Source organism: Apteryx rowi, unplaced genomic scaffold (assembly GCF_003343035.1).
Source record: "Apteryx rowi isolate R43461 unplaced genomic scaffold, aptRow1 scaffold_4, whole genome shotgun sequence".
In the NCBI taxonomy this organism is placed as follows: domain Eukaryota; kingdom Metazoa; phylum Chordata; class Aves; order Apterygiformes; family Apterygidae; genus Apteryx; species Apteryx rowi.
The window spans coordinates 3,047,225-3,074,046 of NW_020450529.1; the positions used below are offsets into that span (position 1 = coordinate 3,047,225).

A 26,822-nucleotide genomic window follows, 5' to 3' on the forward strand; every position below is an offset into this window, starting at 1 on the left:
CGGGGAGAAGCGCCCGCACGCAGGCCGCCCCGGGCCGGAGGCCTCGCCGAGCGGGGTGGGAAGGCCCGGGCAGCGCTGGCACGGGGGGAAAGGAGGCTCTGGGCTGCCTTTGACAGTGGAAAAAGCTTTGAAACTATATAAAGATTTTTGAAAGCTATATAAAGAGCTAATTCTGGTTCTAATAAAAGAAATACTTCTTACTAAATAATATCCCGAACTGGCCTTTTCTGTTCAGGGCATACGAATTCCCAGATTCATTATCTCACGTTGCAGCTGGAGTCTCACATTAGCATGTAATTTTGCAGCGTATTACTCACTTTGAGCTCGGGAACCACAGGTCACTGAAAATGAACGGCCAGGGCATTAAAAAAACAAAACAAAATATTTCTTCACAAGGGATTTAGTTGGCGAGCTGGATTCATTTCTGTGGAAGGTCGGGGCATGGTAACCTGTGGATAGCTTAATATACTGAGTGACTAATTTTGTAACAAGAAAATAATATGTAGCTTCTCAGAGGAAGCTAGAAACTATTAAATTTGATACTTAAGGCCAGCCCAGGGTCAGAAAGCTTGTCCAGGTATGTTATGGGTCTTTCTGCCTTCCTCTGAAATCACGATGGTAGCTGGATAATCCGGGCATGCCTTATACTGAGCTGGTGTTGGGAACACGAGTTTTGTATATTCCAGTACTGGAAGTACTTTGCACACTTAACTGCTGAGGATTCACAGGTGACATCATAACGTGGTGAAATCTTTACTGGTCCACCAACAAGTTTTATCATTAAGCTGCAATTAACTGAGGAGGATCCTAATGTTTGTTCATCCTCTGTTTTAGACTACAGTGAAGAACACCATCAGAGCAGTTTGCATCTAATGTTTGCTCCTGTTTTTCTTTCCGTGAGCCATCAGATTGAAAATGTTCTGATTTCTGGCAAATGAAGCACCCGAGCTCTCTTAAGGAGAGCAGGGCTGGTAACACTACTTGTACTTAGGAGTGCAAGGTGGCCCTGAACATAGTGGAAAGCAGGTGATTATTTGTCCTGCCAAGAAATAAAGCACAAAAGAAGGGACATAGCTGCAATATTGGAAAATAATTACAAAACAAGCAATACAAAACAGAAAAGAACTGCCATGACTTGATTTCACTTTAGCAAAAGGAGGATTACAAAAGGAAAACATTAAGCCGTATTTCAGTAGTGATCCAACCATGGCAAAGGAAATGAGCTAACTACTTCAAAAGGGTTTATATAGCCAGTGATCAGCAGAGATCACTTCAATAATCACTGAAATAGAGCCATCTCCACTGTTAAACTTGACAGATGGTGAACTGTGTCCAACAGCATCTCAGTGTAGTTTAAATATCTGGTTTAAGTTTGTTGGCCTGGACTGATTTACATTTTCTTTAATGTGTGGAGGTAGACAGGCAAGAAGAGCTGACATGGGAGTCCTGGGGATTTGGTACAGTTCARGGTGTCAGTCCTTCCTTCTTCACAAGTGTAATTTCATTGCTGACTAATTTCRTCTACTGCACGCTCCTCAGGGCCTAGGAGACCAGCTCTCATGGCACCTCCCTATTCCTGTGGAAAAGGTAACTCACAAAACCTGACGATTTTGAAAGAGCAGAGCCTCATCCAAATTCCAGTTAAATTGGGAGATTAGTTCCCTTTGAAGTTCCAAGCCTAAGCAAATTTCTGTCTCAGCAGACAGAGTGCTACATGTTTCTTCAGAACTGAAAAGAAATGCTGCACAGAAGCCACCCAGCCTTTCCCGCAGCTTTTAAGTAACTAACAAATCAGCACCTTACTGTGCAAAGGAGAAGGAATGCTTGCAAGTACAAAAGGTTTTTTTGAGAATGACCTATTCCAAAAAACATCTCAGATCTGTAATAACACATAGTCAGGCCTGTGTGAAAAGGTAAGAACATAACCTTTTCTTACCTTCTTTTCTGTGTGACTACTGTTTCTTATTAAAAACCCTTTAGAATGAATTCCTTTTCTACAAAAACATTCCAGTGTTGATGTTAGAGCTCTGTCTATAAATTAGCTATTTATTCAGAGACATACAGGTATATAAAAGAGGGCTGGCAAGACCTTAACAGATTACCTAATTTATTCCTGTGCCCCATGGCTGGATTGATTATGTCTCTGTCATTCCTGGTTGCTTGTCTAAAGACATCCAGTGCTGGAGTTTCTTTAAGTTCTCAGGCAATCTGTTCCACYGCTTCACTATCCCTAGCACTGGAAGTGTTCCCTGATATCTAACCTGAATTTTACATGTCACTACCTATCATTTTTAGTCCTAGCCCAAAGGTTTCTGTTGCTCGTCTTGCTTGTGATCCAGATCTTCTAAGAGAAGCAAACAGTGAGATTGCAGTAAGGCAATCAAGTAAGGCCTGCAAAGCCCTCAGTACCTGAGACGTTCAAGACCCCAATCCCAATTTGCCATGATCCAGAGTCAAGGTAGCCCAAAACCATTGTGTGTATTGCGGTCGTCTTCAACTGCACGTGAAGCCCCTCTTACGAACACAAAAATTTGTCTCCCTGTTTCTTCTGGATATGAAGTGGCAGTTTTCTAAAATCCTTACGACTACCTGAGCTCTAATCCTCCTTTGGTTGCAATACTAATCCTGGTCAAATTGCGCTATATGACAGTTGGTCAGTATACTGCAGATTCATACTGATTATCCCGATCGCCTGACATATCATAGATGCCTTGGTCACATATCAGAAAAGATGTTTTCTTATTCCTTAGTAATTTCCTATTCTTTTGACTTTCTAATAGGATTCTTTGCTTTGCAGAATCGTGTAGAGAATTCTCCCACAAAAAGGAAAACCACACCAGTGTCATATTTCTGTAAGCAAAGTTATTAGGGAATCACCAGACTATGGTATGTATTTAACCCTCAATAAGTAAAGTACAATTATTTCTAGGCTAAACTAAGTTTTAGAATGGAGCCTTCCATCCTGTGGTTAAATCTGTAGTTCCCTTTTTCAGTGCATGCTTGTCTAACTTATCATCTGCCATCATTTCTGAAGTACCTACCACACTTGTACTTAAAAGACAGCGGTTGTAAAGAAACCCACAGGGAGATGACCCAGAGGACGTTTTAACAAACAGCGCAGACTCTTCGCGGGACTTTTGAGAATCTGCGGGTGAGCTCCTGGGATAGGTGTTGTGTTTGTTTTTATCTTGTTTTGTTTGGTTTGGAAACTGCAAAGGTCCCACTTTCCAAAGTCATCTTTGCATTGCACTGGGAAACGCATCTGGAGTCCACTTCTGACCAGTTGACTCTGAGACAGGGGAACCTGTCAGCTTTAAATAAGAAAATCATTACCGTTTAGAGGCTATTTTCTATGGTTTGGATTTCTGTTGTCCTTTAAGAAGGAGTATAGCCTTTCTGCTCTTCCTTAACTTCTTACCATATATAACCAAAACATAATCGAGGCTTTTATTTCATCCTGAGGACTTACTATACCAATTGTTGCAGAGGAGCTTAATGCTGCAGTAGATTTCTAGTTAGCATTTCTAGTTAAATACACTTATTTTGATTCTGGTTTTAGTATTTTATCACGCAAAATCAACAAGGTATCACAGACTACAGGTGTTCTTTTAGTTTGTAGCTGTGGAAATACCTCACTGCTAGCACAGCTATGGAATTTTCTCTTCCAAAAGCCAAATTTTCAATCTTAGGTTGATAGCAATAAAAAGAAAAGTAATGTTTTTGAAAACAAGGAAGGAGAACATAAACTGGTAGTAAGAACACAGATAATAACTGAAAACTAAACTGCATTACAGTTTATACCCGATTACAAACAAGTAAACTACTGCTCAGGAAATGTTTCACCTGTGTATTTGCATGTTTTCAACTGGCAAAAGTACCTTTGAAAAGCTGATCCTTAGGATCTTTTCAAAGGTCCGGGGAAAAGAATGTGGCCAGGAAGAATCAGAACCTTTATTTTTTGAGGGCAAAGTTAAAAAGTTATAGGTACCTGAACCCTCTGTAAGGAAACCAGGGAGAGAGACAGCTTTATAGCTGTGATAAACGTCAGAGCCATCCTGAAACCAATGCACTGAGATTACTTGAGTTAGTGAAAGATGCGACTCCTAAGCAGCTGTAAAACAGGAGAGCTTTTTAGAGATTTTTTTTGAAAAAGGTACTGAAATGATTACTTAAAAAAGGAAACCCTTTTAGAAATAGAACTAATGAAGCTTATTTCCCAAAGTGTTGTAGCTGTACCTGATGTTTTACTTGATTAAAGCTGTGACCGCAGCGGGGGAGTCACAACATTCCCTCTCCTATGCGAGTGGAAAGCTTATGTCAGCCGCTCTTTGGTGGGTTCTCATTTTTTTTATCCAGCTCCTAGTTCACGTTAGAAGAACTTACTATACTTGAAACTGCTTCTCAGCTGCTGATTCTGGTTGCAGGTGGCCAGTGGGAGAGCTGCAATGAACATGATGGATAACGTTAGTAGACAGATAGGAATACAGAGGTGTGTGCATGCATAAAGACACATGCGGACACATCTRCAAAGTTTACAGTTGTGTTCTTGCCAGAGGTGTACTAGGGTTATTGCTAGCTTAAAAAAAGCTAGTTTTTATTTTCAGTGACACGAAGTTTATATATTTTTACTTTTAAATGGAAAAATAAAAAACTTACCAATGAATTTAATAGTTTCATCAGGTAAATGAACTATGTGATGTTTTTTAAAGGAAGAAAAAACTCTGATGCCAATAAATTGTACAAAAGCATTTTGGAAATACGGGCCACATTCTAGCAGTTTTTATTTATTACATTTTTTATCAGATTTTTTATCAGATTTTACCAGAAATAYGGGCCACATTCTAGCAGTTTTATTTATGAAATTTTTTATCAGATAAAGTCTTAGTAATAATAGAGAATTGGTATAAAATGGCAGTACCACAGGCTAGGCAGCATAGGTGTGGCAGAGGTGGTCAGAGATCAGCACAGTTTTCAGGTGCCATTTTAAAACTGTGTTCAGTCTACATAATGTCCTCCAGAATATCATCATCATTTTGTGAAGCAGAGGTCTGTATGGTATTCAAGTGATGAAATCTAGAAGAACAAACTTTTCATGAATAGTAATGCAATAAGAAATAAATACTCCCGGAGGCATTGTGTAGGCATAAACGTATGCTGTGAACAATAGTTACCTGATTGTGATTCAAATACATTTTGGAAAAGCCATAGATGTCTGACCAAAATGTCTTCCAATATCCCAGCATACGCAGAGACAAACCCTGACCTCCTAGGAATAATCAGTTAGAAAACTCCAGAGGTTCAGTCAGCCTCATACACGTTTTGGCTAGCAGAATACTAGATACATACAGAATATGCATATAGATAATGAGTGGACTCGGACACTGAGAAACACAGGCTGTATTGTAGATTATGCCTCATTTGAATGAACTCAGCATTCATACACCATTTTTAAAAATAGTTACTCTACAGTATGAAGTACCCCAACTGTGATCAATTGGATTGTTTCCAGTCCTTGGGTTATTTATTGGGGGTTCAGGGAGAACGGATGGGCTAAAGATGTTTTCTCTACTCATTACCAACTGAAAATATTATTTTTCCATACAAGCAATTGCTGTAGATGCCCTAGGGAAGTAGTGTGATTGGGCTGGGAGGGTGTATTTCTCTTTTGTAAGAACATTTTGGAAAGCTGCTGTTCAGTATATCTATGTTGTTTATGTTAGGTTATACATGAATGATAACACACAGATTTTTTTTCCCCAGTACTTCATGAAACAATCTGTAGGAAGCATAAGAACATGCTGGTTTAAAGCATTAAAAATAGTCGCTTATTTAAATTAGAAACAAACAAATTAGTTTCTCTTATACCCTATAATTAACACTGGAGAATTAGCCTTGAGGTAAGCACTGAGATTGCTTCTTTAGCAAGCTTTATTGAAATTGAAACTGGAAAGTAAATTCTGGCAAGTAGCCATTTTACAGGGCAGCTAAAAATATGAATACTTCTTTTCTAGGAGCAAATGGGGCTCTCCTGAAAGCAAATATACCTGAACCCCACCGGCTCTTCGCCCTGAAGAGATGCTGTAAGTCCACGACTGCTGCTCCGAAGACACGACAGTATTGAAAACAGTAGCTTTTTTAAGTGGGTTTGCCAAAAGCAAAGGGAGCAAAATGAAATGTGGCCAATGGTCCTCATATTAAATTTAGCTATGCCAACATGTATTTTGCTGCAAGGGAAGGAGAAGGGGCTGTGCTCTGCAGAGCGGCAGTTTCATTCCTTCGATAACGTGGATATACCTGTACTATGCTCCCTGGTCTGTGTGCTTATGCTTGGGGTTGTACTCATTTTCAGCTGTCAGCCTGCRTCCTGTTACTTGGTTAAAATGATGACATGGCATATATGCTGATATAGGGCCTTTCTCATTTACTATCTAAAGATTATGGACAACACGATGGGAGTTTTTCTGATCCTCCTTTGGATAACGAACATGGTTCAGCCAAACATATTTCAAGCTGAAGGAGGTAAGGCATCTTCTTTCCGACCAATGTGTTGCTTTAGTGGGTGACCAAGACCCCTCTATGTGTTACTCAAATGGGCTATTCTACCCAAAAATAAGAGAGAGCCATAAAATGAGCACAGGACCACAAATGACCATACTGTGTTAACACACTTCCTGGGACAGTTTTACCCTGTATCAGGCAGATTTCTCGCAGCAGATGCTGGAGGACTGTTCCCAGAAGGCAGGTCGGACATGGCACCTTGCCTCGAGGGGGAAGAAATATGAGGTGTCTAGATGCAAGCTGTGCTGTACCGCTTGACCTCTGGGCCAGAAAATGGTTCCTCACCCAATTTATTTAACAACATAGATCTAGCCAGAGCAAAGTTATCGTTCCAGCAAGCTTGTAATTGAAGTTCCAGGAACAAAACTACAGTTAGTTGCAGAAACACAAAGACACAAAGCGTGGATTGCAGCAATCCTGGTTTATCAAGAACCTTAATCTTGACATTTTCTTGTAAGCATCTCAACAATGAACATTTCACAGAAAGGAGTTCAAGGTGGTTTACGTCAGGGTTTTCTGACTGTTCATGAGGCAGTTTTCCTAATGTGAGATACTTGCTTGAAAACTGAGCAAGTGGGCATTTAAGGTTGAAATTATGGGAGAAAGAAGTGGGGACTGACTTCCCATAGCTGCCTGAGAGATGGCAAATAAGGGAGGAAGGGCTCTGAAGAACTTTGGAAATGAAAGGAAGTAGACTGATTATTTCATTGCCTTGCTATTTATATGCTAACATCTTTTCCCCAGCATGATAACTTCTTCATTTCCATATGGGCTCCAGGAATCCCTCTTACCCTGTCATTTTAAGTTATCATTCCCATCCTTCTACGTTTTCTTCTATTTGCGCTTAATTCCTCTGTTCATCATATTTCTGTTTCTCTCACATATGAGTTCTAGTGGCTGTCAGCCACGAGGAAGAAAAGCCACTTAGAAAGCCACTTAGAAGCCCCCATATCATGCTCCCTGCAAGGGTCTGTGGATGCAAAGTGATCATATGGCTGATCAGTTCATCAACTYCTTATCAATACAGATGCCCAGTGATATCAGTGACTATGAGGATTGAGTTGAAAGACCTGAACCTGATTTTTTTAACAAGCCAAATGTAATACCTCATTGTGATTTTCAAGTTGAACTTGTTGTAAAAAAATTCTTTTAAGCTAAATTTTAAGTAAATTCTTATTTGATGAAGTTCTGGTTGCTATTTTAAAAATATTCTTCAAGATTAGAAGCATTTTATAAGAAGCTATGAAAGAATATATTATTGAAATGAAATTTGTGATGGTTTTCTTGTGCTGCTCATTACTTGTAAGTAGCTATTGCTGTGAACAATTCACTAATAAAAGTGAAATAGATTAGTATATTATCAGTGTTTTTATTTTCTCTCTTTCAGTTAAAGTTTTCCCACCCGTTAATTTCACCCTTACGGTCTCTGCATTAGCAGAAGTATTTTTACACTGGAAACCAAATTCTAATCAAGAACAAAAAAACTACACTATTAGATATGATGTGGAAATCATAACTCCTGTGTCTGAAGGGGTAAGTCTAAAATAAAGCCAATATTCTAGGAAGGTTAAATTTCTGTTAAATAAACTGCACCAAAAAAGGGGGTAACATTGGCATAGTCAAATTATTTATTCTTTTTTATCACAACCAAATATGTTAAGCACTGGAAAGATTCACTTTCACCTATGTTTATGGGTACAGCTCTGCTGGAACAGGGGTTAGCCCCAGGAATTGTCAGGCTCTGTAACATTCATCTTGGGGGGTAAGTTGGATACTGGTATTAAGTGATATTGCTCCCTGTTCAGGTCAGTGCATTTAATTCAGATTAATGCCAGGGTATCAGTAAAATGTTGCACCATGTTTCATCACAATTATACACTATACATTTTTCATAAGATAAGGATCCTGCTGTCTTAACTAACAAACCCTAAGCACTTCTTGTGCAAATTATTTGTGCTGTCTAACTTCAGACACTTAATATAACCAGCTAAGCTACCTGGCTGGTTTGCCTCTGCTCCTTAYGCAGACAGTGGAGACAGCTGGTGTGCTCTCATGGGCTGCTTAAAGCACTTAATTTAAGATTTTGCTCAGAATCACTGTCTGTGGGACTCCCTCTTTGGAAGCACAGGATGGCTGTGCATCGCTTGGGCAAATTAGATTAATAGTAGGTGGTGTACACAGCCTTCAAGGTTTCAAGTAACCATACGGTGAGACATTTAGCTTAAAGCCTATCCTTAGTAGATCAGTCTCTGCAGAACTCTTAATCTTATTTGATTGTTTTTTTTTTAATTTCAAGTATGATACAAAGAAGACTCACAGTTTCCGAACAGCTGTACTTCACAATGGCTTCTCTGCACGCATTCGGACGTTACTTCTCTTTGATGACCTTCAGATGAAAAGCGACTGGGTGATGGGTGAGCTGAAGCCTCCGCCTGGTAAGTTGGAATCCAAGGCAGGGCTGAATTTTGTGTTCAGTCCTAGTCTGTGGACTAGACATGAATAGAGAGGTTTGATACTTTAAAAAATAGGGCATTTCCCCCTCTATCTGCAACATTGATCTTACAAAATGAATTAGTCCAGGGCCTTTTTTTGGCCTTTGGAGCTGGGAATATAATCTGGAGATGCATGACATGGATAACCCTTATAAGGTTTTCTGAAAGTTCCCTGCTAAGGCCAAGGTAACCTACTTTCATACACTCTAGGATATTAAAATATGATGTTGCCTGGAATCACGAGGTGTATATTTCATATGTAGTGGTGCTGTGTGGAACAGCATTACTTACACTGCTTGGGAATCTTCACCAGTCCTGTAATTCATAGCACTATCTGATATGGAGGAAGATTAGATAGAATAGACATAGATAATAATGGAYCAAGGACTATAATCAAGTGTTTTAGAAACATGAATTTCTTACGACATTTGTAATAATATCTTTCCCCCTATTTTATAATTCCTTGGCTCTATAGGTGCTGCAGAGACATCAGTCACTAATTTGTCCTGTGTTACTTACATCACCATTTATAGTACTGTTTCTCTCCATTGCGCTTGGTTTCCTGGTAAAGGGGCACCAGAAGATACAGAGTACTTTCTATTTTACAGGTTAGTGTCTATTTTAGTCAGCAATTAATTTCTTGAAGAAGCATCATGTCTCATGGATATTTTAATTTAGGTATAAGACCTACACTGAAGAATGTCAAGATTATCTCAAAGACAAGTGGAAAAGGAATATTGAGTGCAGATTTTCAAGGACGCATATTGATCCTGAAGAGGTTGATGATCTCATTGTAATACACATTAACGGGTCTAGCAAGTACGCTGCAATTAAACCTTTTCAGCAGTTATTTGACCAAAATGCCATTGGTGAGTAAAAATACATTTTTTTAAAATCAAAGAAAGTGTCAATATAACTTTCTTCCCCTGAGTGAAATGGTTGTAGGGAAACTGAAAAAACCTTCTTTCTGCACTAAATTTCAACTGTCAAGCAGGAGTGTCAAAAGATTTGTAAAAGGGTATTAGTAGACTGAATGGTTCTTGTGCAGGTGAAAATGTGCTAGTTTCACATGGATGTCTTAATGAGATTGGAAGAGCCACTAAGACAAAAGTTGATAGTTTAACTAACTGACATAATGACAATGAGAGAATGACAAAAATAAGAGCTAGAAAACACCTCTTATTTAATATGTTTGTTAGCCAAAGCATTATTTCCAATATGCCTTTTCTATATTTATTCATATACCTTGAAGTACAGTTTTTACTACCTTTTATTATGCAGTATAAGGCCTTTCTTTAAAAGAAAAAAAGACACATGATCTTCAGGCTAACAATGCCCTTTAAAAAAAGGTGTTAGATTATAAAATAAAAGGGAGTATGCAGCCATGACTGTCTATCACATTTCATCTACCCAAATAATTTCCTTTCCCTCATTAGTTCTATACCTTTTGCTTTTTGAAAACAGATAGCATTTCCCTTTTTTCTTGATTAACGAAATAAAACATTTGACATACTTYCTTGTTTGAAATCATCCCCTAACTCTTGATCCATTTCTTTTCACTTATTCTAGTTTTCAGTAACTTTCCTGGTTACATCCATCTTTCCTGAAAAGAAGTTTTTCTGGCTGGGTCTATCATTAATTTCATGCTTTTGTAAAAAAGAATTAAAAAAATACATTTTTCCCCTTCTGTAATCTAGTTTTCCAAAACTTTCAAGTGGATTTTTTAAACTGTTTTCCCTTGTTTATTTCCCSCAATACAGTTATTCCTCCTAAACCCTTATCTTTTCTGCCCCAAATGTCAAGTAAATTGAAGCATTATAGGCCCTACTAGGAAACACTATAAGTTATAAATTGCTCCAATTGTTAGTATTTAAACCTTGCTCTATAAATAACTTACTGGTACTGCTTTYGTTTTGTAGAAAAAGTGAATGTTCCCAGAAATGTCACTGTATTCTTAGAGCAAAATTATCTCTTGGCCAAGTGGGAGAAGCCAATTTCTTCTTTCCCTAAAGAATGTTTTGAATATGAATTTTACCTCTGCAACTTGAAGTCAGGTAACAAGCAGGTAATTACTTCTCTTATGCCTAGGTTTTACATAGTGTTCCTGAGTCTCTGAGTTGACTGTCCTATATAGCTAGAAGTTGCAACCTCGTGAAAAAGTCTTCAAATTCATGGACATGTCACAATTTAAAATGATTTAAAATCAAACCTGCTATTGCTGCCTTTTTGAAACTATAGACTTCAGTGAAACTTCCGTCCCATTAGTAACTAGGGTTCAGCAAAGACAAAGTCTCATCAATTTTCAAATTCTTCCTCTTCTTCTGGACACCTTTTAATGTCTGCAACAAACCACCCCCAAGCGAGCTAGGAAAACAGAAGGACAAGAATTGGAGTTAYTCAGTTTTATGAATAACTGCACCTGAGTTCATAATAAGAGCAGAATAAGCCTGGAGAAAATGGACAATTCTGAAAATCCAGCATTAAGTGTCTTAAGGAGGCATCTGAAAATGAGACATCTTTCAAAAACTTTGCCCTGAAATATGGTGTACTAGTAAAGAAATTATACCTACAAAAATAAAGACCTTACTTATGAAACAAGGCTTGATGTTCACTGTGAATCTAGTAAAGGAGTTTAAAAAAAMCCCTCTCCAATAAACATGATTAAAGTTTGTTTTCTGAATTTCTTAGTCTTAAGCAATCTATAACACAACAATATTGTTTTTTTAACAGATATTGAAAATATCATCAAATGACTTCGGATTAAGAATTGATGTTACCTGCAGATATTCCATACAGATACGAGCTAATCATTACAYATGTTGTAAAAGAGGATTTTGGAGTGACTGGAGTGAAATTCTTTACRTTGGTAAGAATGATATGCCTCTGTCTTGTAACAAATATTAATAGATTGCTGGAAAGTAAATACTGCCTAATCCTGAGCATGCACAAAATCAAGTAATTTCAAGAGAGGCCAGGAAAATACGTATTTGAGGAAGGAAACTGACCTGTTATTGCCAAGGGTAGCTGAGTCTCTGTTCCATTACAAATAAACAAAAAAGCCCCCAAACAAACTTTTGGACATAYACAGTACTTTTTGAGACAGTGTTTTGTTTTTACTTGCTTATGTTTTCAGAGACTGCTTTAAACTAACATAAGTCCTAAGTTCAGGTTCTTTTAAAATCAGCGAGAATAAAAATATTTTCAAAGAACAAAATTATCAATGAGCACAGCCAAGAAAAGTAAATAYTTCTATGTGCTATTGTAAACATCACTATGGCTGTAACACTACTAAGAAAGACCCAGAAAATGCGTACTGAGGCATCCAAGCTTTAGAACTGCCTAGAAAGCATTAAYTGAACTATAAACCAAAGGAAAGCGAGTCCTTCTGAAGGACCGATTAGTCTTAGTGGAGAAATTCGTATTTCCTCTGATTTTCTGTATTTTGAAGCATTAGTTCCAGCATAATGCGGAGAGAGGGATGTCACATCCCCAGCCATTTTGAAAGTACCTCTAGTTATCATAAAATGCTCTGCTTGGTTCCTAGCCTGAAGCAATTTCTTTCACCCTGTAAATTCTGAAAGGACTCAAGAGTTGGTATGGCTCTGCTTGAGATCATATCTGAGGAAATCAACACACCTTTTTAGCTGTATTATTTCTGTAGTTTTCACATGTGTTGCCCTGGCAAACACTGTGATKTTCGTGCTGGAAGTTAATATGAATGGTCATGTCAGGTATTACATTACTGGAGCTATATGAACTCCTAAGTGTGGGAAAACACAAGATGGTTTAGCATCTTTGAAACATGATGATTTGCCCCACTTCATGCTGTATTTCCTGCTTTGCCGAACATGTTTTTTCTGGAAATAACAGTTTTCTTATCACGGCACGTTATCAACTGTTTGTTCTTAGACATCCTCCCTTGCTCTTATCTTTTGAGTTTCTTCACTTCCTGGTTTTCACTAGAAAAAAAAGTAGTCCATTACTCTCTCCTGTTTACTCTACTTTTCCCTCTTACATCTATCTGTTTGCTAGTGAATGTGATTAAATCTGCCTATATTTTCCCTCCTTAGCCCTAATCCATCCCCTCAACCCTCCCAGCCGGCTTCATGGCACAGGCTAGGTCTCAGGAGGGAGGCTCAGCAGGCCAACAACTTACCCGAGGGTACTTACCTGTAAGACCAAATACAGCTCATTAGTGTGCCGGACCAGTTTATTAGCCTTGTGCACCTACCTGGGAAATATTCTGATGAGTCCAGTCTTAAGACCACCAGACCTCTTCTGAGCCCTTATCCAGAATAAAAATACAGGACTAGATTGTCCATCCTGTAGTAGCAATCCTCYAACTTCATTAAAAATTGAAGCACAATTCTGATTCCTTTCTTTGGGCTGTGGTGATTAAACCCTGTGAAATGTAGCCGTATACCGCCAAAAAAAGGCATTATAAAAATGCACCTTGATGCTACCTTTCTCTAGTAAGTTGTACGGCAAGTTGTAAGCATTACAGTCAAACAAAACTAGATAAAAAATCATTGCTAGGGCCAAGTAGACTGGCCATGTCCATTAACTATGCAAGACACTAACAGAAATCAAATCTGTGAAAAAGTAGATATGTGTGGATAGCTGCTGCCATGGTTCACAGTTTAGAAAATCCATAAGCCAAGTCTGGGGCTGAGAARTACGTCACAGCACATCCATGTTGTCCTGATTCTGCTTTCTCAGCAAAGCTGAAGCAGTTGAGGAAACCTTTATGTCAGAGGAAGCGCTTTTGGAGCTTTCTTTGTTGTGGAGTGTGACAGGGGCTGAGGAACCTGGAAACATCTTCCTTATGGACTCCACTACTAATGCACAGCAAATGGCAAATATGGAAAATTCATTTTGATGATAAAAATAAAAAGGAAGATGATAGTCTTCCMAGAAAATTTACTAAAATGTCAAAAATATCCAAGGACAAGTCTAATTACTTTAGTTTTACAAATCTTAACTTTTTCCTACTTACGAAGAGATATTTTTAAAGGCTGGTTACAGTTCACTGACACAGTACAGGTTACAGTGCAAGTTGCTGGATTTCAGTATGTACTTCTGCCCATCTGATTTTCTTTGCTGTTAGCTTGCTCGGTGACTCTGAGCAAGTTCATCTCTTCCCTCTGATTGCCTGTCTCGGCTGTTTAGCGTATTACATGGAAGTCTCTCGCTATGCATTTGCATGTGCTTATTCGCAACAGCGCACTGTGCTGGGCTGGTAACTCCCGGCACGTCCTGCAGAGAAGCCCTAGGAGGAGCTCACTGGACAAATCCACCTAGCAATAGCAGAGCCTCTAATTGCTTTCTGTCCCACACCTATATATCGGGTGTAGTGAGACTTAGTGTTGCCTGATCATGCCTTTTCGGTGGCCACTGCCAACCAATAAAAGATGCAACAGACTTAAGACTCTTCCATTTTTGCTCTGGAAAACACAGACATTTCCCAGCCTTCATGCTGGAAAGCTTAAAATTGATTTATGGGACTTAAGTGTTTTCCACACCCTGGCCCAATGATCCTCCAGACTTACACTGCACGTAACTTGGCAGGATTGACAGTTACATCCTAAATCTTATTTTCTTGTAAGAAAAATGATAATTCTGAAAAGAATATTAACCATCTAAACCCATCTGTAACTGAAAGGTTAACTGTGCATCACTGCTGCGATGGTACAAAGGCCCAGAGCTGATTCATGCAATCGTTTGCTCGTGGCGTTATGCACATTGATCTCAGTGACTGCAGCGCAACTRCGGCCGTCAGTGGAGATAGCAGGCTCAGCTCCTCATTTCACAGAAACAAATCTGACCAGAATTGAATATTGTTTTGTCTAGAGCACCAATAAACCCAACACTCCTGCCGCTGCCCGATTTATGTCCTTTCAATTACCTGGTAATGGCTGTGCTGACATCTTGAAATATAGGACATGTAGTTATCATAAGCACACACAGAYTCAGCAACCTTTTGAAAATGCAGTTCAATGTAAATGTTTTTGTTATATGGCATAATGTGGCACAAAATAATGTTCGTGGTCACTAAGCATGCCTTTTAAAAATAGCAGCACTGTCCTTGATAAAAATATGCTTCTGCTCACAGGCAGAGGCACTAGAGGAATTCTTTCCAAGGGAATATTAGCAACCAACTTACAAGAAAAATTGGTGGTTTTAATGTCTATTTTACAGGCAAGTTTATTAAGCCAGACAAATCACTTTCTGGCTATAAAGGATTAACAGAAATGAAGACTGGTTTAATGGAAACCAAACTGTTTGTGCCTGAGATTATAAGCAAACAGTGTCTTTGCTGAGTACCAGATGTGTGTGTGTTGCATGGAATTGCATACCTCAGGATGTTAACATACCCGATCATATCATCCCAGCGGTGCTCATAGGCCTGGCTCCTCACGCTTCTGAGCTTGCTTTCTCCTTCATATTAAAATGAAAGAAATCTATTAATGAAAGCAGAAAGTCAGTGTCATGGAAACAATTCTTGAAGCTGTAAGTTTATTTTCTAATTCTAGATATGAAATGTTCATAGTTTGCTTGTTAAATTGTGATTGCTTGAATATAATCATAGAAACCAGCTGATGAAATCTTTTCTAAAAGTGTGTTTAAAATAATCTGCACTAAAAATATACATAATTTCTTTTTTCTTGAAATTCAGGAGAAAACAAACAGGAGAATTCCATAGCCTGGATTCTTGCTCTGCTTTGCGTGTCCTCATGCTCCATAGCCTTGCTTCTTGCAGTAATATGCAAAATGTAAGTATCAACATCTTCTTTCTAATTACAGTCTAACTAAGTACTAGGTGTTGAACAGACGTGGGGTGACATTAAAAGCCTTGCTTAATTTTCAGACAGGGCACTGAGTTTGGTATTCAAGCATAATTCTACAAAACAAAAGTACTGAATAAGTGATAATCAGCCTCATTAATTATCAATAATAACATTCCACAAAACTGGTGGGGTAAGAAGGTTATTCAATTTAATTTTAAACAACAAAACCATATACTGAATGAGGTGAACTTATCAAAAAGCTACTTGTCCTTATCTCCTTTCCTCACTTAAATGGATCTAGTTGGGTCAATGATTTTCACAGGAGGATTCCATCTTTAACCCYGGTGAAAGCTGCTGAGAGGATCTTTCATGGCTAAAGTGTACAGGCCAATATATTCTCAGTCTTGTCTTCTTCAGCCTGCACATCTACACTCTGTCTTGGGCCCCCCGTGCATGTAGTCTGAATTTCAGGTGACATCAGGGAGTGTGGTAGATGCTCTGTGGAGGTAAAAATTCAGGGCCTTTGTGCTTGCTGCTTCTCTTTACCCCTTAACAGCAGCAAAGGCATTTAACTACTGTTTGTTACGAGTTTTTTTAACCATTTGTTGCAGCTTATTTTTAATCACTACAGAGTTTATGGATACCAGGTAGTGAAAACAGATACCATATAGCCAAGCTTTCCAAAACRTTCCATAAAGAAACCCAGACACACTTTGGATTTCTGTAGCAGTGACTAGTCAGGTCATAAGTAATGAATTAAAGAATCAATGATGTAATTACAAGCTTTTTCCCTGAAACATATAGCAAGCAGCAATTATCAGGTCCACAATCAACACAGCTCCCAGTAATGCAAGTGCTGTACTTGAAACTGCTAATTTTTTATTAATTTCTTTAAAGCTTTTAAAATTATTGGCCATCCTGATGTGTCCTTAGCTATTTTCCTTTCCATACTACATTTCCTTTATCAAATAAAAGTCTTGTCTACAGACATGTTGTATTAGAATAACTGTAATTAATTCTCCCTAAAGTGTCTGGTATCTATGATAACCTGTTCTTAAGGCAATTTAGTTAGCAGAGCAGGTCTCAGTAAGCAWTCCTCTTTGAAACAAAATAGATTAACTCTCAGGGAGTTTATTCACTTTGTGCTTCTTACTAACTTGTGCCTAACTAAGCAGCGTTGATGGGTTAGTGGAAATCCTCAAACCACTCTTCTTTAAATCACTGATTCCTTTATGGGTCGACCTGTCCTTATATCTGTAGGTCCTCCACTGTTCCAGTGTTATCTTGACCAGCAGCTCCTCTCTGTTTGGGGCAGCCAAACATCATCTTCCAATACCAGTTAGCAGTGGATTCACATATTGGCAGTAGCAGTCACGAAGCTCCATGTTTTCCTATGGAGTTCTTCCGAGATCTCAGACTTGACTGCCTGCTTTGGAGATTTGGGCACCCAGGCCATCCACAGAAGAGTCCTAGAACACAAGAATCTGCAAGACACTGTCAGAGCTTCCTTGCTGGGTCAAAGCAAAGGAACTCTGATAGTACAAGGGCTCCAGTAATACTCCCACGACAAGCCATACAATGAAGAACTGGATTTCATTTTTGCCATAGAATCCATAATTATATGGATAAAAATCCACAAATGACCTGGAACACCAAAACAAACATCCAAGAAGCCATCAAAAGTTTCTTTGATTCTTTGTGTGCTCTGGTGTCCAGCTAGTAGATGAGTGGTCACTTACTGTCCGTAAGATTCAGCAAGTATTTGGTTATTACACAATTACCCCCTGCAAAGAGCCTGAAACAGATAAAGGGGAAGAAAAAGATGTAGGGGAAGAGTTCTACCCACAGACTAGCTCAAAGAAGCTGTGCTAAAACATTTTAGGAACTTTATTATATTAGGCAAATTTAAGTTAGCTTTTCCAGGTTCAGATGCTTGATGGTACATTGGTTTCTTCCAGGAGTTTCTCTCTGCCTGGCTGGTATAAAATTCCCTAGCACCCAGAAGGCTCATTACATACCATCTTTGCCAAAGTGCTTAAAATTTTATCTCTCTGCTTTATTGAATTTCATGAACTTGCTATTTTCACTCCACTCTTCCTGCTCAATATCCTTGCTACCCTCTTTTCTTGATCTACCCTTCCTCTAATCTGCCACCCCACGTTGGGAGGAGGTGGGAAGTGTAAAAAGATCAAATGCAGTGCTTGGCCTGCACATTTATTGTAGCTGCAGACATAAAAAAGTAAGAAAAATAGAACAGGTTCCCTGGATCACAGTTTCATTAACACTCTCAATTTTTTCTGCTGTTGAGAATTCATGAAGTGTATCATGTGATCCAAGCCACAGAATCATTTCAAGTGTGATATGATTTGAAGGCATTATAAAGGATTTCATTATACCAAAGAGTTCTATAAATTTTTCTGTGTACTTTTTGGCGATTGCAGGCATCAGAGATAAAGACCACTGTTTTGGAAAAATACTACAAGGCAAAGTAGCCCTTTGGGACTGTTTAGATAGTCTTTTCCCTTTGCTTACTCGCACTAGCAGATGGGGATACTGCCTTGGTAACAACCACAACTGAACGTTTTCCTGGTATGCCCACTGTCTTTCTGAATGAGCATCTTCTGTATCTCCTTAGGCTGTGCCTTGGAATAACATTTTCTCCTGGAGGGCGAGCCCACAGGAGAATATAGTTAGTAACTTGCTCCCAGCTGCTCTCCGCTTAATTGAAATCAGGACTGTCACTCTAAAATACATTACGCAGCCCTGCATACCCCAATGACAGCGTGGCCATCCCAACCACCAGCAGGTACCCCTCTCTCTTCCATATCCCATACAAGTCCACCAGCAGAGACACCAAACAGCCGCTGTGGGAAAGTCATCTGGAAAATGCCGCAGGGAATCTCAGGGGAGGCAAGACACTGAAGAGGCATTCTAAAATACTCTAAAAATAAACATATTATCAGTCTTGCCTTAGAGATTAGAAGAGGGAAAAGAAGAACTTGTTCTTTAACTTACTTCTCTTTGGCCTTTTAATGTCACAGTCCGTGGAAAAAGAGTGCCAAATTTCAGAAGGAAAGACACAGCACAACAGCTTGAGGCCCAGAAACACTGAGTCAAGCCATGAGGGTCCCCTGGCGCGTCTCCAAAGCCTGAGGGTCCAATCAGAGCTAATGGAAAGGGCTGTGATCTAGGCAGTGTAGAGGCAAGCAGACCTTTTGGAACATTTTTTGTGACAAAATATTAAACCACTTAACTCCAACTTTGCAGCGTCCTGCCAAAAAGAACAGGCTCATTCCGAGACGACCATTGTAACCAACCCCACCAACRCCTCACAACAAAATCTTGCAGGTGATGGGGCAAACAACCACCAGGAATCCAAGTGTGCTCTTTAGCTTGCTTCTGCCTCATTTCCACTGGGTGTTCGTGCACCCCTTCTGAAGTGTGTCTATTCCAGAAGTGACATGCTACTTATGCTTTTTGCTGACTCAATAAATAATTTTGGTATGACTTGATCAAAATCTTTTCATGATAAACAGCACAATTAGGAATGAACCCATTCCAAACAAAATGAAACAAAAGCAGATCTTATTGGTTGTATTACATAGCAATAGCATAAATCACAACCACGCTCAGAGCTAAAATAAGAGCAGAATGCATCCCTTCCTTTGAGCATTTCACAAAGGTTCTTCCACAGCTATCCAAAATGCCCAGAGCGCCTCTCCATCTCCTGCTACCACCCTTTCTCCATGCTGGCTCCTACTGAGGCYGTTCAGCTCACTGCAGGCAGGTGTCCCCACGGCACGTAAGGGTGACAGTCACTCAACCTTTTACTAAGGTGCTACCATCTGCCCTCAGGCCTTCAAAAGCCACATGCCAGTGACACTTTGGAACCAGCTTGGGCAAAGCTAAACTGCTCGCTTCTCCTCTCGATGAGCCCAGGAGGCGGAGGGTAATCTGGTTCTTCCAGCACAACAGGAAGATTCAGGGTCCCTGTTAGGGGCTGGGGGGTGAACCAGTCCCTATTCATTCCCATAGAAAGGCCAGGCTTGCTAAACACCTTGCTATCAAGGGCCTTTTCAATCACCACTGTAGTTAAGTGATCCTGCTGCAGTTGACCATAGTTAATTTACTGCATTTAGATCTAATCTAATCTAATCTAATGTCAAGTTCCAATGTAAACCTGGTTTAAGAAAGGAAAATGATCCTTTGTCATGTCRCAAGACAACAATAATTTAAACTTGCACAGTTAAAGCAGACTCTTAATCATTCATCGGCTTTCTCCACACAAACCCTTCCCATGTTTTAAAGAGAGCTACCTATATTTTGACCTTAGCTGGCCTTGTTGGAGCTTGAAGTTGAACCCAGAGTCTGTCTCAGTTAGGTTAATAACCTTTCCATGGGTAGTGAGCTGAGAAGAGCTGAAATGATGCCAGCAGGCAGAGTTTTATTATTCCCATTCATTCCAGTCCCATTCCTGAGCTACACGGCACCACGTTAGCGACCTGCTCTGCCAGGCGTGACTGCGCAGTCCAACCTCCCCCGTGCGGCCAGGGCGGGTTGGACAACTTTCAGCTTTTCAACAGAGGAGATGTAGATGTCCCCTAAAAACAGCTCTTTGCAGCCTGCATTTTCTCCCCACATTCCCATTCCTTGCTGTACACCTCAGTCACAAAACCTATTCCCCGGGCAGCAAGGAGAAGACGTCCCATAGTTTGCTAGGTCAGATCTATTTAGTGAGGAGTGGTATATGGCTTCACGTCACCAAAAAATTATGGTTAAACATTGATGTATCCTTTAAGGCAGTAGAGCTCAGCCAGGAAGGTTTAGTTCCTAACTCATAGTCAGAAAACACTTTGAAGAAACTCTTTTGGGGGGAGGGCGTGGGAGAGAGATGAAGAATTTTTGTATCTCAATATGAAAGCTATGAAAAGGAATAAGTTAGTAGCAGGAATTTATTTTAGACTCCCCGGTGAGGAGGAATAATAGGATAAAAGAAAACTTGACAGAAATCAAAAAGCTTTTGAAAGAAGAATAGTCATAATAATGTAAGCATTCAACTAACCAGACATCAACCAGGAGAACAGACACAAAATAAACTGGGCATAGGAGCAGATCTGACCTTGATGCCAGGATGAAGGACACAGGAGGGGTGCCAGCTCGGTCTCTACACCTTAGCCACTCCTCTGCTTCTACATATTTTGCTTCCTGGAAGTCAAGCCAGCTCCCAGAAACAGGCTCTGCATACTAATTCTGGGCTAAATCCTACAGTCTTCACTCGGGCAAAGTTCCCATTAAAATCTGGCCCCATTTGGACTTCATGCTATCCAGAGGTAAATTGTAAGTGTTAGTGAATTCATTTTAGTGACTGAAATGTGAGTTCTGTACTCTGGGATATACCAAAGAAAAGAAAAAGTTTTGGTAGACAAAGGCACTTTGCTCTGCAGCACTTACTATCACAAAAATACATACGCATAAATGCTTGAGTCGGACTAAAGAGTTTCGGTCAGTGAAGGAGTATTTCGAAGTTCATTAGTGGGATGAGTTGTYACACTGCTAAGGGGAACAGTTTACTGTCAGCCATCTCTTGTCCCATTCCTTGCTTCCTCCTGCTTCCCTTGGCACACAATTATTTGCAGTTGCTCTCCTGCCAGGAGACATGGGCAGATGATGTCCAGAAACCATAATCTGAGCAAGAGGCAGCATGTCTCGAATGCCCAAAGAAGGTACGTGACAATGCAGCCCTTGGGAAGAAGCGAGCGCTCAAAGATGGATCAGAGCAATTAATTTCTTTCGAAGATGGGTCTACTATCAGCAGTTAACGACCTCAGCGAAGCCCCAGTGGATCGGACCACCTAGCCCACAACTCGGCAATGGTGCAACGGGAGCATGGTTAAGGAGAGCATGCCAGCYTAGCTCCTTCTTGCGATCCTTATGCCCCCAGGATCCAGAACGTCCCATCAGCAAAGGCATACCTGTCTAGTCCTTAGAGTATCGATGCATGGAACATTATCCACTACTTCATCTAATCCCCTTTGAACCTGCTGCTACCATCAGCCTCCAGACGCTAATTACTGAGTGGCATCGGAGCAAGAGGGGCCAAGGGGTGGGAGAAGACATTACTTGAAATTTTTGGATTCATGCAGCAATAGTAAACTCTTCCCCCGGAAGGGCCAGCTCTCCTCCAGTGCCTCGCAGGAGTGAGGAGATGGAGTCCAGACCTCCCAAATTTCAAGTAAAGTTCATGGCAATGCAGCCACTGGGAAAGAGCATGTGCTGTTTTTTTGTAAACTTCTTCAATTAGAGAGAACAATTCTTTCATATCCCTCCATTACTGTTTTTCCACAGAAACCACGTATGGAGTAAACTGCTTCCACCAATTCCAACACCCAGAAACAAATTTAAAGATCCCTTCCCAAATGACTATGAGGTAAAAAAGCATTTTAGTCACTTTTTTTTCATTTTCTGAATAGAAAGAACACTCGTGTTTGTGTGCTGCCACTTTCCTAGAAGGCTACTGGTCGAGCATGTAATTTGTACTGTTAAAGCCTTATGACTTTGAATTTCTCTTGTTAATATTAAATATAGGCTACATTTTCAAATGTGTCTTATGCAAAACTTGACAAATAGGTAATTTGTGGGTGCAATTAATGCAACAAGATGCATAACCACAACTATGAGTATGAAATACAATTAGCCATTGAATTTAACTATTTGCGAGGCTGTTCATGCAACTGTGACTGCTGCGGCCAACTTCTCGACTGGCTTTGTGATCCCCCTTCTCTGACCCAAGGGACACCTCTAGACTCTACAAATTCCAGGCTACAGTAGCYCATCATTTGGCCTTGTTTGCAGAGTAAGCTTTTGGGGGGAGGGTTAAAAACAAATGAAAACAACCCAAAATGGGAAAGGTTTTCTCCAGTGTGTTGGGCTGGAGGAAGGATTAAGAGCTATCATCTAGAGCTTCTCCAATGCGCAGTGCGTTTCAGCCACGTGGTGCCGTATCTGCAGCCCTGCCTTTGCGGGGAAGCCTGCTGCACCGGCTCCTTCCGCAGAGCGCAGCCACACAGGTCGCCCTGCCTTGGCAGCGGCTGGAGTTCGGCTCCTGGAGAGCCGATTTACTTTGTGAAGCCTAACAATGAGAAATGTTTTGGTCCTACTGTTAAGCCGGTTTTAAGCCTTATTATGTTTGCTGTTGCTTCCTGATGAATACATTTGCCTTACAGATAAGATAAAACTCTTCATTGTCTGCTCACAGGAAATGCTGCTCAGTAACTTGATTCTAATTTGTCCCCTCAGAATTAGGGTTTGATTATTTTGGTATTGTTATTATTCCATGGTCTGGTCAAGGAAACAGGCTTAAAAGATTATAGTATAATGTTTCAGTTTGTTTCAATTAAAGTCATTGGTGTAAAATAACATGACTTAGGGTATCACAAATAAGAATATGAGAAATGGCAAATATTAACATTGCAGCTAAGCAGTATTTAGAAAACATGAGCTCACGAAGGCTGTTTTATACTATCAAAAGCAGCACTGCGTTACATTTAGTCGTCTTTTTATTTAAAGTGAACTCAGTGCAGGTAGACGATACTAAGCTGGAAACCCTGGGAGCTTTCTGGTTACCCCAGGGCAAGAGCAGGCAAACTCCCCTCCTGCCCGCAGCCCTGAAGGACGGCTGCATTTTTCTGACGAGACCGTTCCCGTGCCATTTCACTCTCCCAGCAGGACACCGCACAGAGCCGCCCACGCCGGCCGTGCCTGAAGCAGCACGGTAGCGGGAGATAACGTGGCCGCCTAACACCATGCTCCCATGGCCACCCGGGGCCAGAGGGAGGTGGCACCTCTGCAGGCAGCGGTGAAGGCTTGGCCCTAGTATCTCTGCTGAGATCACCAAGAGGAGGGAAGCTTAGGGCAGTTATTCTTTGCGAGCGTTCAGTTCCTAAATTTTTAGCGTAAACATCAGGGTCAACCGAGGAAAGCAGCCCGCAAAGGTGGCAACGTGACTCTGCGGCAGCTTTGCTCAACCCCAGACGAGCAGTTCTCTGTCTCCCTGCTGACCTTTCACGCTCGCTTTCCCAACAGTYAAACTACTGCTTTCTGCGTGCCTGCATCGTATCATCACCAGGCAGAGGGTTTCCGCAGACCTCCCTGTCCCTGCGCGTTTTGCCTGTGCAGCCTCACTTGGCATCGAGGGGTCACGGTCTGGCTTCDCCGCTGCTCATTCGGCCCTGCCTCGAAACGCGCTGCCCCCTCCTCCTGGTGCTCTTGCTCCTCAGCTTGCGCTCTCCAGAGAGGAGCCCGGCTGATGGCCTGGCTGCCACGGCCACGGAGAGACACGTCCTCGGCGACAGCCAGGGAGCCAGGGCCACGGCTGCCGGGCCGACGGCAGAGGCCGGATCGGCACCCGGCTCGCCTGCCTCCCAGCCGCAGCCCTGCTCGGTGGCTGCCTGCCCCCTTCCCCAGCCACTTTCGCTCTGCCGTGCTAAGGAGGCAGAACAAAAAATAATCGGATATAGATTTCACCCATACATGACTTTGGTATGACGCCGGACAACAGACCTGAGCTGACAGCAGGAAAATAACCCTGCTTTTACAGGCCCTGTTCGGAAGAGACCACCACTCCCACATTCACTCGCTTTGCCCGGCTTTGCGATGTTTATTTATGGCCCTGCTAGGCTGGTGGCCTCCGTGGCAAAGCAATGACCAGCCTCCGTGAGAATTTCAACAGGAATATGAAACTTCTGGTGAAAGTCAAGCTCTTTTGTTAAATTCAAAATTCTTTCTTGGCTCTTATCTCGCCAAACTTCTTGGCTGATGAATAGTGAATACCTCTTTCGGGACACCAATTTGAAATGCCACATTTTGCAAAATGAGTCATAACTGAGGACTTTGAAGCATTTGTTTCCTAACAAATGTTCAACACATAGGCTTTAAAAGATGTTGTGACCATTTTCTCTTTTCAACTAGTGGAGTTTAGTTGATAATCCTTGGTTACCTCCCAGCTTGCTAGCTAAAAGCAGCATTTGCTTTGCAGAGAGCACGTACCTGCACCAGTGAAACGGAGACAGAGCTGGGAAGCTTTGCTGAGGATTTCTACTCCAGCGCCCTTGAGGATGTGTTCTGAAGCGTCCGCCCGCTCGCCACGCCGGCTCGCCCCCGGGGTTTCCAAAGGGGGACAAAGGAACTGCTTCCACCAGGTGCCTCGCATAACGATAAGCTACTAAACATGAAAAGTCACAGTTTGAGGACGATGTAGTACACTCTGCAAGTGTTGTGGTTCTCATATCAAAAAAGTCTTTTCTGGAAAAGAGCTAATGGCTTTTTTTCCGGTTGGCAGCTTAGTTTTTTGGATTTTTTTGTTTTGTTTTACATACCTCTGACAACTCAAGCCTGTAAAGTGCAAACTGGGATTTTGGGTAGCCCTTTGCGTGGCAGTAAAGTACACAGCCTGGCAGTGACCAAGGCGTGTCAAATATTAGGAAAAGACTAAAACGAGCCGTACACCATCCCAGTTCTGTCATCCCCAGTGCTGCACTGCTGCGGCAAACTGATGATGAGACCTGGAACCCACACGGTGCCTTCACTGACACACTTCGTCAGACAACAGTGCGAACTCAGAGATAAACTGAATAACCTTCCTCGAAATGCAACAGTCTTCAGCATGACTTTAACAGAGCACGTCCACTTTGCTGTGGTTCCATAATTTTAATTTTGTTCATTTATAACAGGAACATTTGTTTGTGCAGTGTGAGAGCTGTGAATAAGGCTAAGGAGCCATCAGATGGGTAAAAATCCTGGTCCAGAGACACTAGTGATATGCCACGAGAGTCCAGGGAAAGGACAGTTGCATCGAAGATTTTGCTGTKTTGAGGTTGTTACGCAATGTCCCTCCAACTGTCTTTTGCATGCTTTCTCATAATGTGATATAAAAAAGGCTCTGTGACAATGCTCAGTTCTGTAGCTTGTGATATGTGCACCCCCCCCCTTCATCATTCCCCTTTCAAATGTTACTTTTAGAACCGGGAAAAAAACTCCAGTTCCATTTCAAGAACATTTGCAAAGGTTTCAGACTTAGTTTTGCCAGAGGAGAAGTTAGTTGTCAGTTAGCGAGGGCTGGCGTCCTGGAAAAGCCCAAGRGCCGGGGCACGGAAACGATGCTGCCGGGGGCCGGCGGGGCTCACCTCCCCTTGCTGTCATCTCAGCAGCTCCAGAGCTGCCGCACACAAGACCTGCACTTCCACAAGCCTCACAGGGCCTCTGGCTTCCTCACTCATCATTTTCTTAATCCAAAACCTCCCCCAGCCTATGAGGCGGGAGAAAAAAAAACCCAACCTGACAAATTCCCAGCCCACCTCAGTTATCGCTGTCAGCCATCGCTCTGCTCCGGGAGGTTTCTGATGTGCAGGAGCCCTATCCCAGAATAGCTCTGTTACAAATAGCAGCAAGTCTATGCGCAAACTTCATTTATTGAAACCTATATGCAAACTTTAAGCAACACCAAGTGAAAAGTGAATCTCCTCCCTGTTCTAGCCCATGAAACTGCAGCCAGCCAGTTCCGTTATGGGGAACGGCTTGAAAGGTAAGAAAGAGTCCGTGTGGGACTTGGCAGTATATTGTTTAACCAGAAGTTAAACACCTCCATTGCCTTGTACCATGTGAAGTTACTTACTTACATTTTGCTTTTTAATTAAACATAGTGCCAGGTTTTCGGGGTGGGGAAATGGGTGTCTCAATCTCAGGACTTTTATGAACCCTGAAGATCTCTGATTTTTATAGGCTGTTTAAGACAAAGTTAGTTTGTTTATGCAGTTGACATGCAATTAATGTCTTGTTATTTTTGTACATTGCTGTCATAGGCAAAACCACTGAAATATCTCAGTCTGTTGTGCGTGTCAGGTTTTCCAGATGGCCTGGGGTTCTGCAATAGTTTTGTGTACTGCAGGTTTCTTAGGGTGCCAAATTTAAACTTGCAGTAGATTCACAG

At 41.2% G+C, this 26,822-nt stretch overlaps 1 protein-coding gene across 1 annotated transcript; it reads left to right on the forward strand.

The window, feature by feature from the left end:
* Positions 1-2,998: 2,998 nt before the first annotated feature.
* IL5RA (interleukin 5 receptor subunit alpha) lies at positions 2,999-25,786 on the forward strand. The gene is made up of 12 exons (XM_026074994.1): positions 2,999-3,151; positions 6,012-6,080; positions 6,435-6,519; positions 7,946-8,091; positions 8,855-8,993; positions 9,526-9,658; positions 9,729-9,919; positions 10,970-11,115; positions 11,781-11,916; positions 15,727-15,823; positions 22,184-22,265; positions 24,873-25,786. The coding sequence occupies exons 3-12, from the start codon at positions 6,438-6,440 to the stop codon at positions 24,960-24,962; spliced, it is 1,242 nt and encodes a 413-aa protein (XP_025930779.1). The 5' UTR covers positions 2,999-3,151; positions 6,012-6,080; positions 6,435-6,437; the 3' UTR covers positions 24,963-25,786.
* The last annotated feature ends 1,036 nt before the right edge of the window (positions 25,787-26,822 follow it).